Source organism: Poecilia formosa, unplaced genomic scaffold, assembly GCF_000485575.1.
Source record: "Poecilia formosa unplaced genomic scaffold, Poecilia_formosa-5.1.2 Scaffold83, whole genome shotgun sequence".
NCBI lineage: Eukaryota > Metazoa > Chordata > Actinopteri > Cyprinodontiformes > Poeciliidae > Poecilia > Poecilia formosa.
Window position 1 is genome coordinate 193,604 of NW_006800022.1, and position 17,906 is coordinate 211,509.

Consider the following 17,906-nt stretch of genomic DNA (forward strand, 5'->3'; position numbering starts at 1 on the left):
AATTAATCATCAGAATCACTAATGGAATAAATTCCGAAAATAATTGTTAGACCCCTTTAATTTTATGTGTTGATGGTTTTTCTCGTGCCAAATAGGCATTCAGTCAGAGAACTCATTCCTCGTGTCACATTATGACAAAGTTTAATGTATTTTATTAGGATTTTGTGTCAAACCTGTTAAAAGTAGCAAAAGGACAAAGGTATGTGATATTCAAATGATAAAAATTAGGAGTTCACTGATATATTGGTCCAGATTTCCTTAATTTAAGTTGATTGGCCACAGGACTGCATGTAAATAATTTACATCACCTTTTTAATTCAGTGTGCTAAAGGCCACTGGTATAAATATATTTTGTCTTTTATTTCATAAACACATTATGCAACAGCAGAAATTAGACTTCTGGTAGCTTTGTTTTTAATTTGAGTCTGCTGTTTGTGTCATGAATAGTTTAATTTAAAATGAAAGCAGGATCAGTTGGTAAACAGTTCACTGCAGCTGTTGCATAACGGCTCATTAAAGTGTCTGTAAAATTACCTCTGTTTCCAGCCAGAGATTATTAAATATGAGAAAGGGGCTTTGTGAGTCTTCGCTCAAATGAATTTGAAAACCTGATTACATCTCCTTGTATCACAGAGCTGAAAATCATTTCATCATCTGCATGAAAAATGAAAAATAAACGTGAAAATAACAGTTAAATAAGATGATTGAGGACTTTTAAGTGACACTCACAGAAACAAAAGTTTTCACTTCTATCATGTGATGTTTAAGCTAGTTTTTCTCACTTTTTTACTTTTTCAACTCAAGCCTGGACCTTAAATTATCCCGGTAATTACTGTGATAAACAATAATATTCAGCATTTTCAAGTAATATATTGATAATGGGATAATAATGCAAAATTACTCTTTAATTTTGTAAAGAACATTTAACACTGGAGCTGGATTATATTTTAAATATCCAAAATATAAGAAAAAAAAAACATCAAAAATAAGAAAAGCACACAACCGAAACAATAAGTAAAGTGAATTATGATGATGAGCTCTTTTAATTTACTGTGAAACTAATTGATTATTTCTTCAGGCTTAGTCACAACTGCCATCTTATTGGGATTATGTGTGAATTGAACCAAAAATATGTTGTTCAAGTTTGCCTATTCCTTTCTCAATGTTACTGTAAATATTGGTTTTATGAGGAGAAGATATGAACCTTTTACATCCAGAGTCAGAGGTCATTTTTTCGGCCATGCCGGAGCGTTTTGGGGCCTCTCCCCTCCACACCTGCTGCTGCTCTGTGGCCCTGATGGGCCTGGAAACCATTAGTGCCACTCAGACTCTGTAAAGCGAGTTGCTGGATGTTTTTACGGTTGGCAGCTGCAGCAGCAGAGAGAGGAAACATACATGTTCATGCCACGGCTCACACCTGATACCCTGCCTGCACATCCTCTGACTGAAACATGGCGGGACTGTTTGACAGCAGCTGAGTGAACAAGAACAAAACCAGTTCCTGTTTGTTTAGGCTGAACACCGGCTTCTGTTTTTGTTCAATTAAAAAGGCAGAGATGGACGGCGTCAGTCGGTTAAATGTAAAAATAAAAGTAATACCAGACAGGTCAGAGCGACTTCTAGACATGAAGCGAACAGCACAGATGTGTGTGTGTGTGTCCGTGTATGTGACACCCACCAAGCTTCCCTGGGAGCCAATTAACCAGCACTGGGTTCAGCTTTGACGACCGCAGAGCTGCAGCTGAGTTATTTATACAAAATGTCGCTTTTTTTCCTCCTAATAAAGGAGAAAGGGGAAAAGAAGGAGACCTAGCTTTCTTTGTTACAGTGAGGACAGAAAACTGTAGTTTATTTTTGATTAAACACTGTGCGAAATGTAAATTTTTTATGTTTTAGGAGGAGATTGTTTTTTTTTAAATACAGTTGTATCTTTGGGATCTCCAGAAGCTAAAAGCTGTAATGATTAATGTCAAATAAATAGCAGAAAGTTTTGTTTGTTCAGCTGTCTAAAAGCTACACATCAGGTTCAGCTAAATATCGGCTTATTCATTAATCTAATTCAAATCCAATTCAAAAATACTGTTTTGATCCAAGAGGGAAATTAAATGTTGTAGCTGATGGCTGCAGGCAAAAGAAGATCTCCTGTAGCAGTCAGTATCACAACGTCCTGTTGTCGTCTTCTTGGTTTCTATTGCGGTTTTGCGAAATGAACCCATTTCTTTTCTCATCTCATTTTGGCGCCAAAAGTTTTGATCGAAAACAAGATTTTATATTTTAAATTTACATGTTTCCAGTAAGCACATTTCTTTTCAAAATGTCAAATTACGGTGTTGAAAACAGCTTTTGTTGATGTCCGTAATGTTTGTGATTTTAAGAACATTCGTCCTGTCCAGCCCCACATCATGATGCTTCCACCTCCGTGTTTCAGCTCAGAGTTAGCGTTGCTTTTCCTCCAAACTAGAATAAGTCAGCTGCTGTGTAAACTGGGGGTTGTGTGCATTGCGTCCTCTCATCCCGCCCTTCCTTATTTGCTTTGACATCAGCAGCTGTCAGTTTCAGGCTTCTTCTCCTGCTTATTTAAAGTAGATTGTTTACATTAAGTCAGGTTTTTGAGCTTAATCTGCCTCATAAACGACTGAGAGTCTCTACTGTTCTAGAAGCAGATGAGGTTGATGTATTAGAGATGCAGCTCCACAGACTTCAGGTGTCATAAAAAGATCCCAGTAGGTGATTTGTATGCAGGGCAGAGCTCATTTGCGGCCAACAGTTTGCAGTGCGAGTGCTGCAGTTTTGATAGTGTCTTTATCCTTGAGAGAAGCATGAAGATGAAACAAAAGCAGAGGAGAGTAGGGAGCTTAAATGGAGGAAAAAGAAACGATATAGCAGCTAGAAGCTCTCTGGCCCCCTGTGAGTTTTTCTAAAAATAACCTGGAGAGGAGGATTTCTCCCCGCTGATGCAGGTGCATAAATATTTGCATCTGTTTGCTATTTCCAAATCAAATTTCAGATTTCACTTCCTCTCGTCTCATCTGTCCGGTTTTCTGCAGGAGTTGATAAGAAAGCAGAACTGATCTACCTTCCCACAATTAAAAGAAACGTAAACGTTGAGTTCATGTTTCTGTGTTTTCTTGCAGCTGTGTCCATCATGCGCCACAGTGCCTCTGCTTTCGGATTCGCTGTAAGTCCACACCAACACATCTCGGATCCAAACTGAGGGGAATGACGTGAATTGCATGCTAGATGTATTTTTTTTGTTTGTTTTGCTTTGCTTTCACGCTGCAGTTTGACGCCACGTTAGACGTGCTGTCCTCCGTCATCGTGCTGTGGCGCTACAGCAACGCAGCTGCTGTCCATTCTGCACACCGTGAATACATGTGAGTGCGATGTTTCCGCATTTTTCTCACATTGCAAATGCAAATCTAGGCTGTTGTGTTGGGAGGTGCTCTGTTTGATGCTCAAATTTCCTGAAGCAGCAAATGGACCATCTGGAAAAGATGTAGACTTTCTTGATTTGGATGATGAATCTGTTTAATAGTTACTTTTATACAGATACCGCCACATATCGAAGTAAAAGGAAATTAGCTGGCAGATAAATAAGCAAACCAAACATTGACAGTGATTTTTGTTTTCAAGAAGAGACGTGAAATGTGTATTTTTCTGCCCCAACTGTCTCTTCTGTTGAGAGAAGGGAATACAGAAGAGCTATGTAAGAGCTTTTGGACAATTTTTGTAGAGAATGGAGAGGATATTGTTTTTGTTTTTTGCTTAGTTTATAAAACTGTGAGATATATACAGCTCTGGAAAAAATATAGGGACGCACTGCACTGAATAGTATTGAAAACCTCCTGGTTTTTCCACCAAATATGGATTTCTGAACTCATCCTGAGTTAAAACGTTAGTATTGTTCCTAAATTAATATAAACTTGTTTTGTTGCATTAATTGCATCTTTTTCGTTATTTTCTCAATATTAAATTATTGCTTGGAATTTCAGAGACATGTTGTCAGTAGTTCATACAATAAAAGGACAATGTTCATTTTACTCAAACATAAAGCTATAAAAAGTAAAATAAGAGAAACTGGTCATTTTAAGTGGTCTTTCAATTTTTTCCAGAGCAGTATTTAGCATTCCGATCCACTCCATCCCAGTAGGTGGCGGTAATGCGCACCAAAACGTTGTTTTCCAACCACCATTAAAACAAAGCAGAAGAAGACCTGGCCAATTAGCTTCACCTGTTGTGAGTGCAGGAACTTGGAAAGTGGAAACAACAGTTTTGTTTGGAAATAAAGTTTTTCAACCAAAAAATACGTGGTTCCTTTGCGGAATAACCTCCCTTTTTTAATAAAACTGAATTAAAGACTTAAAACTGGAGAACAAAATAACGCTAACGCAACGGAAGACCAGGTAAGCTAAAACCAACAGGAGCTCAGGGAAATTCCCACTAGAACTGCCAGAACCATATATAATTTTTCACTTATAACAGGTGTTACATGTGAAAAAGGAATTATTGACTTAAAACAAGCTCATATCTTATTTCAAGTGTACTTAGATATTTGCACTAGAAGCTGGACCAAAAATAATCTGTAAGATTTTGTGTTTTTGCAGCGTTAAACTCCATACCCCAACATAACAGAGGCTTCATTGGGAGTCAGATAAAAGCTGAATCTGTCTGCGCCGCTTCTGAAGGAGCATATGTTGGTTTCACACACACCCAGGAGTCAAGACGCATCTCTGTCTCAGAGGCGTATCAAGTAATTGCAGGAGAGACGACGGATGAGATCATATCCTCTGGAGGAGAGATGGAAACATTCACTGAAAAACATTGGATATGTGAAAAAGTTGCACACAAATTTAACCAAACTGATTTGGTTTTGAATTGTTGATCAACACAGATTCAGTTAACCTCAGGCTTCATGATTTCTTCCCTACTATTAACTGGTGATCAGTTCAAAATGAACTATAAATAACACAAAATTTTACCAAATATTTTTGTCTGTTTTAGTACACTTTAAATAAGATGAACCTAACTTGCAAGTACATTTTCAGCAAAATATATGAGCTCGTTTTAAGTTAACAATTCTTTAATATTAATGAAAAACTAATAGTTGAGACATTTTCTGCAAGTGAAACTGGTGTTATCAATATTAATGAATTATTAACCTGAAACAAACTCCCATATCTTGATGAAAATTCCTTGTATGTTAGTTTTGTCTTGTTTCAAGTGTATGAAGATATTTGCCCTGGAAACTAGACAAAGATTTGGTAATATTTGTGTTTTTGCAGTGTGGTATGCACCTTAACTCGCACTCTGAGTCTGCTTTTGATTCTGCAGACGGCATCGCTCTCTTTTACCAGCCTGCCAGGGATGCGTGTTATTCTTTTTAATTTGTCCACCTGTCTGCGTTTCATAAATGAGACGCGGTTGAACAGTGAACCCCAGAGGCTGTCTGGTTACCACGGTAACTCACTTGAGGTCTGATAACAGAAGATATTAAGGATTTTTTTTTCTTTCTCAGAAATCAAATTTGAAGCTTTCTTGAAATAAAAACACCTTTTGTTCCCAGAATCCGACACCGTCATTCTGATCCTAATTATTCTCTGCTTGTTTATGAATCTAAACAGAAAGGTAGTTTATCTGAAAGCCGCAGAGAAACCAGCAGCATCGGCATTGTGCGGGAAACAACAGAGAGCCAGTTAGCGGGGATGTTTGTCCTGCTGCGGACTTCCCAAAGGGATGCTGGCTGTTGCCGTGGTTACCTCATCCAGTCAAAACCCTGCTCTCCAGTGTTGCTCGAGAACAGCCTTCAGACGTTGAGTTCGCTCACTCTGGTAACCATGCATGACCAGGACATATGCTCCAGCTGGCTCCTGCTTCCCTCTAGACTCGGTTAATTGGATAAAGGTCATTAAAGGACATCTGCTGCTTTTCAATCAATACTCAAAGCACACATATATACACTCTCTGTCACACTATTGTAATGTAAGGAAGATTTGAGTTGGTTTGTTTGAATGTGAAACCCCACATTGTTCAGATTTTGTCGTTTTTTTGTTTCCTGTTTCTGATCATCTGACTTCTTCTTCCTGTCAGTGCCTGCGTGATCCTGGGTGTGATCTTCATCCTGTCCTCCCTTTGCATCATGGGAAAGGCCATCCATGACCTGGCCACCAAGCTGCTGCCAGAAGTGGTGAGAATTTATAAATCACAAATCCATGATAAATAAATATTCTGTAGTGAAGTAATTTATTCTAATACTAGAACAGGCAGGAAAAGATTCATATAAGAGAAATTTGGATTAACACATCCAGGATATGAGGAGATGACGCTGTCAAACTCACGTTATGGGGTAAAAATAACTAAAATAATCAGAAAACTGTAAACTATTGGTGACGGCTGCATGGCTAACCAGGGTCGCCTGACTTTCTGCCTGCACACATGAACTGGAGCTTGGGAATGCAAGACAAATGCTGCATTTATAATCAGATTTTTCAGTGGAATCTGTGGTTATTTTTGCAGCTCTGTCAGATTGAAACAGGGACTTTCTGCCAAAGATTTCAGAGTTACAAACATATATTCAGCTGTTTCTGTCTAATATTTGTACCTTTTATAGAATCCAAAATAAACAGCATTCAGACACTGATCAGGCCCTGCTGAGGGAAATAAATAAAAACAATGACTATCATAATGATGACTTTCTGTCTTTAAGAGACAGAAATATAGCAGATTAAATGTAGAAGGTGCTCTTTACATTAAATGTCGTATATTAGCATAAAACACAAAGTTCATCCTGAACAAGAACTAGTTTTAATTCAGTTCAGCCAGGGTAAAACGAATTGATTCATGTTCATAGTTCAGCACTAAGTTCACTACTCCAACATGAACTAGTTCTTGCTTATATAAGCTGTATTTAATAACGGCTGAATCATATTTTAACGTTTATCAGAAAACAAAATGAAATTCTGAGTTTAAACCAACCCTTTTTGACTACTTCTGTAATTTCAGTCACTTTTGACTTTTTCAGCAGTCTAAAACAAATGTAATATCAAACCACTGGTACTTCAGTAGTGGAAAAAGAGGATGTTATTGCACATTTTTACTAATTCTGCAGTCAAAAGAAATGTAAAATTGTGTGATCTTCATCGTTTAAGCACATTGGCTGAGATTGGGTTTTCCATACTGGATGTTTTCCACATATTAACGTAAAATTGGACTGTAAAAAACCTCAGATTAATCTTAGTTTTGAGAGTTGTGACCTGAGTAGATTCACTTAAAATTACGGCATAAACTAAGTTTTTCCTTAAAACACAGCAGAAATCTTTGCTTCAGCCATTTAAAAAATGTCCTTAAAAACCTAACTTAAAGGTGCGTTGTGACGCATTAAGTGTTTGTTACAATAACCAAACCATAATGATCAACATTTAGGATTTGGTTGTAAAGTTTAGTAAAATTAGAGATCTTGGAGTAAAAAAAGCTACATTCAGAGGCTATTCTCTAGTTTTGTGCTGGGTTTTGTTTTTCCAAACTTTTATTTTTCACTAACTGTGAGGATGAGGTGTGACTCTGCCGGCGCTGCTGGAGGAAGAATGTCACAAATCTCAGGTGTGAAGACTCGCAAGCTTTAACGCTTCTGTAAATAGCTTTATCGCCCTGTTGCTAGGCAGTAGTGGTTGCCATAGAAACAGCTTTGCGTCTTAATTAAATTATTAAAAATAATCATATACAGGAATGTATAGAGATTCTTAAATGAAGTATAAAGTACTTCATTTAAAATTAAATGCATTGCGTTTGACAGACTTCTAGCTGTAATTGTTTTTTTTTGACGTATGCAGTGTGGAAAAACATTTTTTTCTTTACACTCTACATTTATTCACAACATTGCATTGCTTTGGCAAATAAAACCTAAAAAAATTGATTACGTGTTAATATTTAATGAAAGCAGTGACTGAACTTTGATTGCCTGCTATTAAATTTACAAATCTATATCTGTTGATCTACAATAATCATGGTTTTAATGGATTACCAAGCCTTTGTTAGAAACTCAGTCAGTTTTCCAAATCCTATATTGATTTATTGGCCTGACTGTGTTTTCACTCCATTCATCTGCTGCTGCAGAGAAGCAGACGGACGGGCTGAAACATGGCCGCCGCCAAAGCATAAACAAACGCCGACAGATTATGTTTTCTTCTTCTTCTTCTTCTTCTCCTCTCACACTCGTCTTGTAGCTCAGCCTTCCTCACTGTGCCACAGTTGGAAATTAGGTAAATGTTTCCCCTCAACCACATCTCTTCTTTCTCTTATTCATGAAATATTAATGAGGTAAGCAGCTGCTTAAATATGCAGGTTAGATGAAGGAGGTTGGGTTGTTCGGTTTGACACCGGGCTGCTCCCAATTAGCGTCAGCTAGCGTCCACAACAAAGCTGATCTCTGCTTCGAGGTGAAAGCCTAAAATCCTTATTTATGTCTGAGTTTGAACTCATCTCCTAAAATAATAAAAATACAGGTTAGATGAAGGAGGTTGGGTTGTTCGGTTTGACACCGGGCTGCTCCCAATTAGCGTCAGCTAGCGTCCACAACAAAGCTGATCTCTGCATCGAGGTGTGAGTTAGGTTGTGACACAACATCCAAAGCTTTGAGCAGCTCGTAGATCACTGTTAATCATCTGAAAATGGAAAAAATTACAACGCTATGTTTGGTAGAAAGTAACTTTGCAGAACAAGCTGAACTCCACAGTCAAGCATGATGGTGGTCTAATCATGCTGTGGGGTTCAGTAAGGAAAAGAAAGGTGGACAGAGTTAAAATATTTCACTCCAGCGAGTTTTTCTTTCTGAATGAGTGGCAGAAAATTTTAAATCTTTACACAAAATTCACTTGTTTTGATACGCACCTTTTCATTTTACAGATTTTTTTGATGTCGTAAAAAATAAAACTCTTCTAAATCATGCTTCATAATTATCGATTAAATATGAATAATTTTCATAACGGAAGCTTCCAGTCTTGGAGGAAGTCGAACTATAATTGATTCCTGTGGTTATTGAGCGTTTAATTGAGCTTTAAGCATCAAAATGAGCTTAAATCTTACAGAACGGCTCACCCGTCTTCCCCACTAAAGAATGTAATCGATGGTGAACATAATCTGCTCTGTGGGTTTCACCTCCAGCACTGAGTCAGGTTTTCTCTATTCTTTGATGTGTGAGGGAGCCAAAGTAGCTTTTCATGGCTCCAAGGCCGTAGTGCAATATTAATGCTGCCGCAGAGCCGCTGAGAGCTCTGCAGCCTTCCTTTGTGCTCCAGCTTTTATGCTGCCTCGCTTTCTCTGCTCTGAAATCTTAAAGGAGCTACAGAAAGGACGTTATTAAAGCTAAACAGCATCCAGAGGTTTTAGCAGTTAAAGAAATGCTAAAGAGAGTCATTGGGAGAACGATTTTGTCAGATTTCTGCATGATCAGAATAAAACTGCAGCTGCGTTGTCGTTCTCCGTGTCTTTCAGGACGACTTCCTGTTCAGCGTGTCCATCGTCAGCGGCCTGGTGTGCGTCGTCCTGGCCGTGATCAAGTTCATGCTCGGCAAAGTGCTGACCAGCCGAGTGCTCATCACCGACGGTGAGCGAACACGCCAACAGGAAGTCAGCACATGCCATATAAATGCATAGTCAAATAAAATACAAACAATAAAGACATAGTGATGTGTAGAAGATGATCAGATTAGCATTAACGTAAGAATTTAATGTTTCAAAATCAATCTACTCAAGTAAGAGCAGCAATAGTTTATAAGATTACTCAAGCAAAAGTAAAAAGTTCAGCAACACGACTCGTATACGTAAATGTTTTCCCCCAAAAAAGTTACCAGAACCTCTGAACATAAATTGTCAGTAGCTTGCTAACAAGCTTAAAGGAGCAGTGTTATGTATTTTCCAGACGCATAGCGCCATTTTATGCTACAATCAATTTACTGTTACCTTTAGTTGCTACAGAAATGCTACATATATCAAAAATGACTGAAAAGAAGTTAGACTTTGTAATTTGAATGCCTTGAAATTGAACTTCTGTCTCTTTAAGAAGCTTCTGCTCTTTCTGAAACTCCGCCTTCAGGAAGTCATCGCAACATTTCTCCTCTACTATTAACCCTTTAGCAACATTTGCAGCAGCGTTGCACTGAGAAGTAGCTCCTATAATGAGCTCAGCTGTTTAAGTAGGTGTTTGCTAATTGCTTCTGGCTAATATGAAGGAATGGAGGGCTAGGTCCAACCAGGCATTTTTGATGCTCAATAGTTGCCATGGAGATTAAACGTTTTCTGAAACTTGCATGAAAGAATCAAGGCGACTTTAAAGTGATATGTTGGCATGAATTTGTAAAAAGAAATGTGCAAAAAAACAAAATAAAATCCAGGGTGGGTCCATACATGGTGCTGCCACTACCATATTTCACATTTCAAAATGTGTTGAAAGCTGCAGACGTTGAATTGGGTTGAATGCATCTGCAGTGTGTGAGCGAATTGAGCTTTTCACCAAACTGCGTTTCCTGTTTCCAGGATTTAACTCTCTGGTTGGAGGCATCATGGGGTTCTCCATCCTCATCAGTGCTGAAGTGTTCAAACATGAGCCCAAGGTGTGGTACCTGGACGGAACAGTAGGGGTCCTCATGGGCCTCATCATCCTCGCCTACGGAGTCAAGTAAGTGCCAACAATGGCCCTGGTTCTGATGATATATGTTAAGTGTGTAATATTCGAAAGAACTGATGGAAAAGTAAAAGCAAAACAGCAAAGTGTTTCCCAGAGTTGCATGCTGGGATATGGCGTTTTCCCCTCAAAGTTTCGTCTCTGTGATCCAGGCTGCTGCGGGACATGATCCCCCGGGTCAGGCAGACCAGGAACTACGAGCGCTTTGAGTGACGGGTAACACAAGACACAAAGGGACAGAGGGGGGGACAGGAGAGACGCTCTGTCCACAGACACTCATTCAGTCTTGGAGCTGAAGACGTTTCTGTCCGCCCACGATTGGACTGACGGGGACAGCAGCGATGACAGATGAAACCTTTGGGAACTTTTCCGTGTTTTCCAGTTCAGTGTACATACAGCATATCTCACTGTGGTCACAGTGGGTGGGCGCTCCGCTTCTTCACCTCCATTCGTGTCCAGAGATTCAGCGTAGCTCAGCTGTAACGGCAGCGCACGGTTCCAGGAGGCCGGCGCTCAGCTGGGCTATAAAACGCTGCAGCAGCTCTATTACCACAGTTTGACTTTTTTATGACCACAGAGAGGATCTGTCAGTGCAAAGGCCCATTAGCCAAAGGAAGCAGGTACAACGTTATGGTGGCTCAGCTCCAGCTCTCAGCCTGGCCCAAGATGTTTTCTTTATTCTGACAACCAACATTTTATTTCAAACATTTTTATTTTCTCAGAATCCAGAAATTTCAACAGAAATCTGAGTGCAAAGATTCAAATATGGGGTCGAAATTATTAGACCCCTTATGAAATTTAAAGTTTTTGTCAGAGATTTCTCAACTGCTTTTAAACAGATCAGTAATTTAAAGATCCTAGTTTTTATTTAAATGTCTCCTTAGTTTTATCGTAATTGATTGATTAGAAGCTGTGGGCATTACGAAATGGAATACAAATTTCATAGCTGTGTTTGATTAAGTTTTTAGTTTTTGTGAAAGAATTTGGTTTTTATGTGCAAAGCAAACTAATGTAGGCATAAAAAAAAAACTAGAGTGTTTGGGGGGGAAATGGCTTGAAGAATGATTTAACAGCATTTAAGAAATATTTGACAAAAACTTCAAATTTGATAGGGGGGGTAATAATTTTGACTAAAACTTTATGTATGCGAGACAGACGGACAAATGGAAATAGATGAAAGTCTAATATTTTTCCTGTATTCTGTTATCTTATATTAATTATGTTGTAAAGTAACTGAACAGGGTCAGCAATTGCACCATCTACTGACCAAAAGTGGTTACTACAACATTTACTGCAAACCCATTTAAATCTTTTTTTTTTTTTTTTTTTTTTTGTTCTTTTGGCTGTTAACTCTTTTTTTTATTATCATTAATCTGAAACTAACCCATGAACTCTAAAGTAAGGAGAAAGATAAAGTTAAATAGTTGACTCTCAGGTTGTGGGTCGATAAAGTTATTGTTCTGGACACCAACTACTGTTTGAGTCAATATGTGAGCTGTTTGCTTTGGCTTTAAAACAGGAAGCTCCGAGTTTAATCTTGACGCGTGAACAAATGATATGGTATTAAAACTTCCTTCATGTTCATCATTTATTTCTTTCCTGACTGGAAATATCTCATCCAAGCTTTTAACCATCTGTGATCATATTTAAATCTAAAGCCTTAATTTTGCAGATTGTTGAAATGTAAATATTAGTAGAAAGTGAGATTTGATTTGTTGGATGTGAAGGTCTGGTTACAACAGGATATTGTTATTTTTATGAACTTTCCTCATGGCTGTAAATGAATGTAAACACTGTGCTTTGACGCCGACTTGGTTTTAAAATGAATCCGTCTTTTATTGCAGCGTAATCTCAACCTGAAGACTGTAGTTTATGCTGCAGCATTAAAATGTGGGATGAAAAATGAAAGTATACAAGTTTAGGTTGGTGCATCGTAAACATTATTCAGTATATTTCTGTGTAAAATTCCTGTGATGTTGAAGAAATGCTGAAGCTGAGCCGTTTGTCACTGAAAGAAGATTTACTGAAAAATAAAGCTGTTTCCCTCCGACTCAGAAAAAGCAAACAGAACGTCTCTGTTCGTCTGGTGGACCGAAGACGCCGTGGTGGCGGGTTTCGCTGTAGGCCAGACCACCGTGTCGGCACTAACAGGTGACTCCACACCTGACACACACAGACAGACTTTCAACTCAAAACTGACTTTTTTACTGACTAGCATGAGGCCTCTGCTTCCCCTTGTGGGAAATGTGCATTTCGAGTTTTAAAATACAATATGAGTTTGGCTTTTGACGATTACGTTTACAGATTTACCTGTGGAAAATTGATGGAATAGGAGCTTTTAATTCAGAAATCTTCCCATTTTGTCTGAAACTTGTTTGTATTGAACCAGCAAAAAGTAAACATGATTTCGCTGAAGGCCGAGCGTCTCCATTTCTGTAAAATCACAGTTGAAGTTGGTAATGATCTGCACAGATCTGGGTTCTGACCCGTAAATAAGGTTTTGGTCCAGAAACATCAAAACGACATTTAAATTAAATCCAAGCTGAACATTTAGTTAAGATCTGTTGACTTATATTTGCATAAAGTATTCAAAAATAAAGAAAAATGTATTTCACAAAACTTTATTGAACATTTTAAATAAGCAATTTATGAATTAACTTACATTTAAAGACTATTTAGAGTGGAAAGTTTTAATAAATTAATGATGCACTTAATTACATAAATTATCATTTGACACAATTCAGTCTCCATAATCGAGCAGCTGTTTAGCATTAAGCTTAGAAAAAACAAATAGCAAGTTTATCCCTCATATAGTTTTAAGATTAAAAATATGGATAATACAGTTTTACTATTTTTCTAAAAGTGTCAGAAAAAATTACATTTTGAAAACTTCATCCATTCATCCCCTCCTGGTGTTTATTATCTTCAATGTCCAACGTTGTCCCCAGTTTGTTATTTCATCTCCAGTGCTTAACATTGTTTGCCGTATCTGGAATGTTTTACTTCATCTCCAGTGTTTAAACCAAAGGGAAACTTTTCTGGAGATGAAGTTAGACATTTGATAAACATTGGCAATAATGTCGTTATAACCACCTTGTAGAAACACACAGCTACAACTCTCATAACAGCTCAAAGTCGGGCATATTAGACCTAAAAACTTACTAAGATTTTTACCTCTTCATTGAGCCATAAGGGTGACTTGAACCCACAACCATCAGGTTTGAATTACAGAACCTTAAACCACTACAATTATTTTTCTAAGTACATTTTTTGGGTTCTCACTAATGGACCACATGAAGATCTCACTCACCTGCAGGATCCATTTTTTTTGTATTAAATAGGATGTGCTTTATACTTAAATATAATAAATTACTAATTTGTGCCCTGATCATGTTTTATAAATTAAGAGGTGGGTAACATATTACTTTCACCAAATTAACCCAATCAGATGCATCCTAAACATTATACACCGTTTCTGTGATGAAGAAATGCAGAAGCTGAGCCGTTTGTCACAGAAAGAAGATTTATTTAAAAATAAAGCTGTTTCCCTCTGAATCAGAAAGAGCAAACAAAATGTCACTGTTCACCTTTTGGCTGATTGGACTGCAATCGTCACTGTTAACGAGCAAAAAAAACTGATATGGTTGGTGCCCAGAACAGATGTCTAGAAAACAAACTGAGGATGTGAGGTTTGAGTAACGTAAATAAGGCTTTTGGCTGCAACTTAAACCAGGTTCGCCTCACAGCTGCAGATTTATCAGTTTATTCCACATCTGCTGCTAGGATCCAATTTACTCTCGTTACTGTTAATCTCATTACTATCAGACATGTAGATGGTTGAGGCAGAACCAAACCAAAAACACCAAAAGGCACATTTATGTCTCTAAAAACTTCAAATACTAACTTGGCAGCAGATCATCGACCTGTTAAACAAGTGAACATGAATCGTGAATTTCTCCAAATACGTTTAAAACAGCCCAAAATGTTTGGGGTGAAAAGAAGAATATTTGTCTGAGAGTCTCTGTCTTAAAGAGACAGAGATGAGACAAAAACAGGACATTATTTCAAAAGTAATCAAACTGCTGAAGTTTTTCCCCAATATTTTCTTCAAGATTGACGGGAAATCTTGTCAGACTTGATGTTTGAATTTGAGCCGTTTTGCATAGAATAAAAAATAAATACTTCAGTTTCTATCTGAGCAGAGCTGGTATAGAAGTCAACCTAATAGATACATTTTGTCTCATCTCATGTCTAAAAGCCACAGAGTTGCAGACAAATCTCCTTTTAAATCATACATTTCATAATTTCATTCTTAAATTACCCTCCATAAATAAAAATCTTTAGACAGAAAAAAGGAAAATAAAGACGACCCCCGCTATAAATAAAAAAAAGACATTTCCAGCAAAACACAGCCATAGAGATCTGCGTACAAAATAAATATATAAAAAAAAAATTCAACTCATTAACAATATACAGTGTCACTAAAATCTTTTTATAAACCTCTGATTACCATAGTGCATTTTTTTTTCCCATTTATTACAAGAACTACAAAGTTTTTTTTTTCTGTAATTTTCCTATAATTTGCAGGCAAATTAAAATCCTAATGATTATCCAAGAAAGAACAGGGAGGTTCTGCACTGCAGGAACGCTGCGTTGGATGATTTCACTGCTTACATTTGCTGGACAAAACGTTTTCTACGAGTTTAGCTGGTCGGTCCTACATGGAGATGCTGCTGGACGGCTGCAAGGTCATCGTGTTTGTCACGTCTCTATCGGCTACGACACAACGGCATGGCGACCCCGTACGCTACTGGCCTTTTGCAGAATCAGACTCACTAATAGTCAGCCGCTCTGAACGTAAATGTGCAACTTAAGCAAATAAAAAACGTAGACCAACTCCGACTTTTCCACTTTAAAACTTGCAAATTAAAAAAATCTAAATGTCTGCCCTCGTAGAGACGGTTACAGTGTGAAACTGAGTTCTTCTTCAGCTTATGCAAGTGTGTGTGTCCAGTCCAGTGTAAACCTACCTAAAGAATAACAGTGTCAGATCTGGACGGGAGGAATGGATGGAGCAGTTGGAGTGGCTGCCAGTAGGGGGCGGTAGAGTCCTTTAGTGTCTCTGATATGAGCTGCGGGTTTACAGTCTGACTCACTCAACTCCCTTTGTTCATTCAAGTAAAGAGCCTCGGCGCCCCCTGCTGGTGAATCAGAGTAGTTGGGCGCTCCGGTTGGCTACAGGAGTGTTCCTTCCTGCAGCTGGGGGAAAATAATAAATATGAACACACACAGTTTAGAAAGTCTGTGTGTCGGCCCCCGCCTCGCTTCACTTCAGCAGCCTGTAGCTGCTATAGGCAGTCTTTACAGAGCGCCACCTGGCCCTTCATGTAGTCACGACACGGGCAGATGCGCCGCAGCGTCTGGTGGGCGCCGGCGCAGCTGAACAGCAGCAGGTCCGACTGGAACACACAGTGGTGGCGGCTTGCGCTGTAGGCCGGGACCACCGTGTCGGCACTGGACTCCACCGTCTTACAGGTGATGCCATACCTGACACACAAAGATTTTCAGCTCAGAATCAACATTTTTACCGACCAGCATGTGGTCTCTGCTTCCCTCTTGTGGCTGTTTGAAGCATTGCGAGTGCGTCACTGAGTCTTACCTTTCCAGGTCTTTGTCTTTGTTCAGGTGCTGGAAAAAGGAGGGCTCGCAGATGAGCTGCGCCTCCTGACACACCTGTTTACACGACTGACCCAGGTCGGCCTTTTTGACCTGCAGAGCGCTGAGGGGTGGCCACATGACCTGACCGTGGCAGAAGTCCTGACAAAACAAAACAAGTCTGATGTGAGACAGATAATCTGTGAAAAAAAAAAAGAAAATTGAGCTCCTCTGCCTTCTTCCTGTGCTAACTACAAACAACCAATCAGAGCCAGGAGGCGGGTCTTAGTGCTGTTAATCACACTCATGTACATGCTTAGACTCTTCCCCTGTTTCTGATTGTTTTTTCAGTGTATTTCTGCCAATAGCAATAGTAGAAACACAAGGAGGAGCCTGATTTTTCCCCCATCAGATTATCTCTCATACTGACCATGTTCATGAGTTACACACTGCAGCTTTAAAGTTCTCCCAGACCTGCCTGTGTTTATAGTTTGTGTCGTTAATGCGACTAAATGTAAACTTCATCTTTGGTTACTTCTTGATTTCACTCTGTTGTTCATCGACTTCCTCGACAGCAGACAAGAGGAAGTGTGTGGGAAGTTTTTCAAAACAGGATTCTCATGACCTGCTGTTTTATTATTGTGAAAACACAACATTATGAAGCAAGCAAAGGGAGTTCACCCTGCAGGGACGTCAGCCTTAATAACCTCCTCATGCTACCAATTAGAAGCTAAGATGATTAGACCTTAACTTCTTCATGGCGCCTGAGGAAAAGCAGCTATTGAAGAGGCTGCGGTTTCGTTTTGAGGAATCTGTACCTGGTTCTCGATGAAGGCGTTGACTCTCTGCAGCATCCCCTCACAGGTGAACTCATAGGGCAGGTAGGGCTCAATCTGCCCACAAAACACAACACATTAATTCAAGATAACCTGGACAGATTTGTGTCTGATGTTAAAGAAACTGCAGCGAGTCAAGCTGGAGCTGCGGCCGCTACGGATCACAAACCATACGAGACGCTTCAGGCCAGAACAAAGCTTTTGTTCTGTTCCAGAGCTCAACAACACAAGGCGTTTGTTCCCCTACCTTCTGGCTGAGGATGGAGCGCAGCGCCCGCTCCACCTCGGCAGAGTTCTCGATGTCCACCGTCCAGACGTGCGGCTGACCGATGTACACCTCGGCGTACGGGTGCTGAGACGTCAGCTGTGGACGAGAGAGCAGCGGTGAGGAGAAGAAACCAGAGACGGGTCATTGTACCGCGCAGCTGAGTTCGCTCACCTCCCTCAGGGTGGGTTTGCCTTTGAAGAAGTCTGTGTTCTTGCTGCTCTTCGGCGGGGTGAACTTGGGGTTGAGGAAGGCGCAGCCGTTGGCGATGGCCTCCAACGGGGCGGGGCCTTCGTAGGGGAAGGACAGACCCACAAAAAGCTGAAATAAAAGAAGAAAACAATCAGTTTCCTACAGGTTCTACGTTTGATTCTTGCTGCAAGTATCGACTGATCACTTATTTCCCAAAGTTAAGGAAATAGGCAGCAATAAATTGATGTGCACTGTTTGCAGTTTTCTGGTCGATTCAGATTTT

The 17,906-nt window shown here is 39.3% G+C and overlaps 2 protein-coding genes across 2 annotated transcripts in view; one reads left to right on the forward strand and one right to left on the reverse strand.

Moving 5' to 3' along the window:
* Positions 1-14,310, forward strand: part of LOC103141414 (transmembrane protein 163) — a 17,918-nt gene extending 3,608 nt beyond the window's left edge. Inside the window, exons 4-9 of the mRNA XM_007557058.2 lie at positions 3,135-3,178; positions 3,283-3,374; positions 6,088-6,184; positions 9,487-9,598; positions 10,528-10,669; positions 10,828-14,310. Of these exons, the coding sequence (XP_007557120.1) occupies positions 3,135-3,178; positions 3,283-3,374; positions 6,088-6,184; positions 9,487-9,598; positions 10,528-10,669; positions 10,828-10,888 (548 nt within the window). The 3' untranslated portion in view covers positions 10,889-14,310. The remainder of the gene's footprint in view (positions 1-3,134; positions 3,179-3,282; positions 3,375-6,087; positions 6,185-9,486; positions 9,599-10,527; positions 10,670-10,827) is intronic.
* A 116-nt stretch (positions 14,311-14,426) lies between these two features.
* The window catches only part of mgat5 (alpha-1,6-mannosylglycoprotein 6-beta-N-acetylglucosaminyltransferase), a 46,005-nt gene continuing 42,525 nt past the window's right edge, over positions 14,427-17,906 (reverse strand). The window contains exons 13-17 of the mRNA XM_007557059.2: positions 17,606-17,752; positions 17,414-17,530; positions 17,149-17,223; positions 16,335-16,492; positions 14,427-16,222 (exon numbers count right to left, since the gene is read on the reverse strand). Coding sequence (XP_007557121.1) covers positions 16,024-16,222; positions 16,335-16,492; positions 17,149-17,223; positions 17,414-17,530; positions 17,606-17,752 — 696 coding nt within the window. The 3' untranslated portion in view covers positions 14,427-16,023. The remainder of the gene's footprint in view (positions 16,223-16,334; positions 16,493-17,148; positions 17,224-17,413; positions 17,531-17,605; positions 17,753-17,906) is intronic.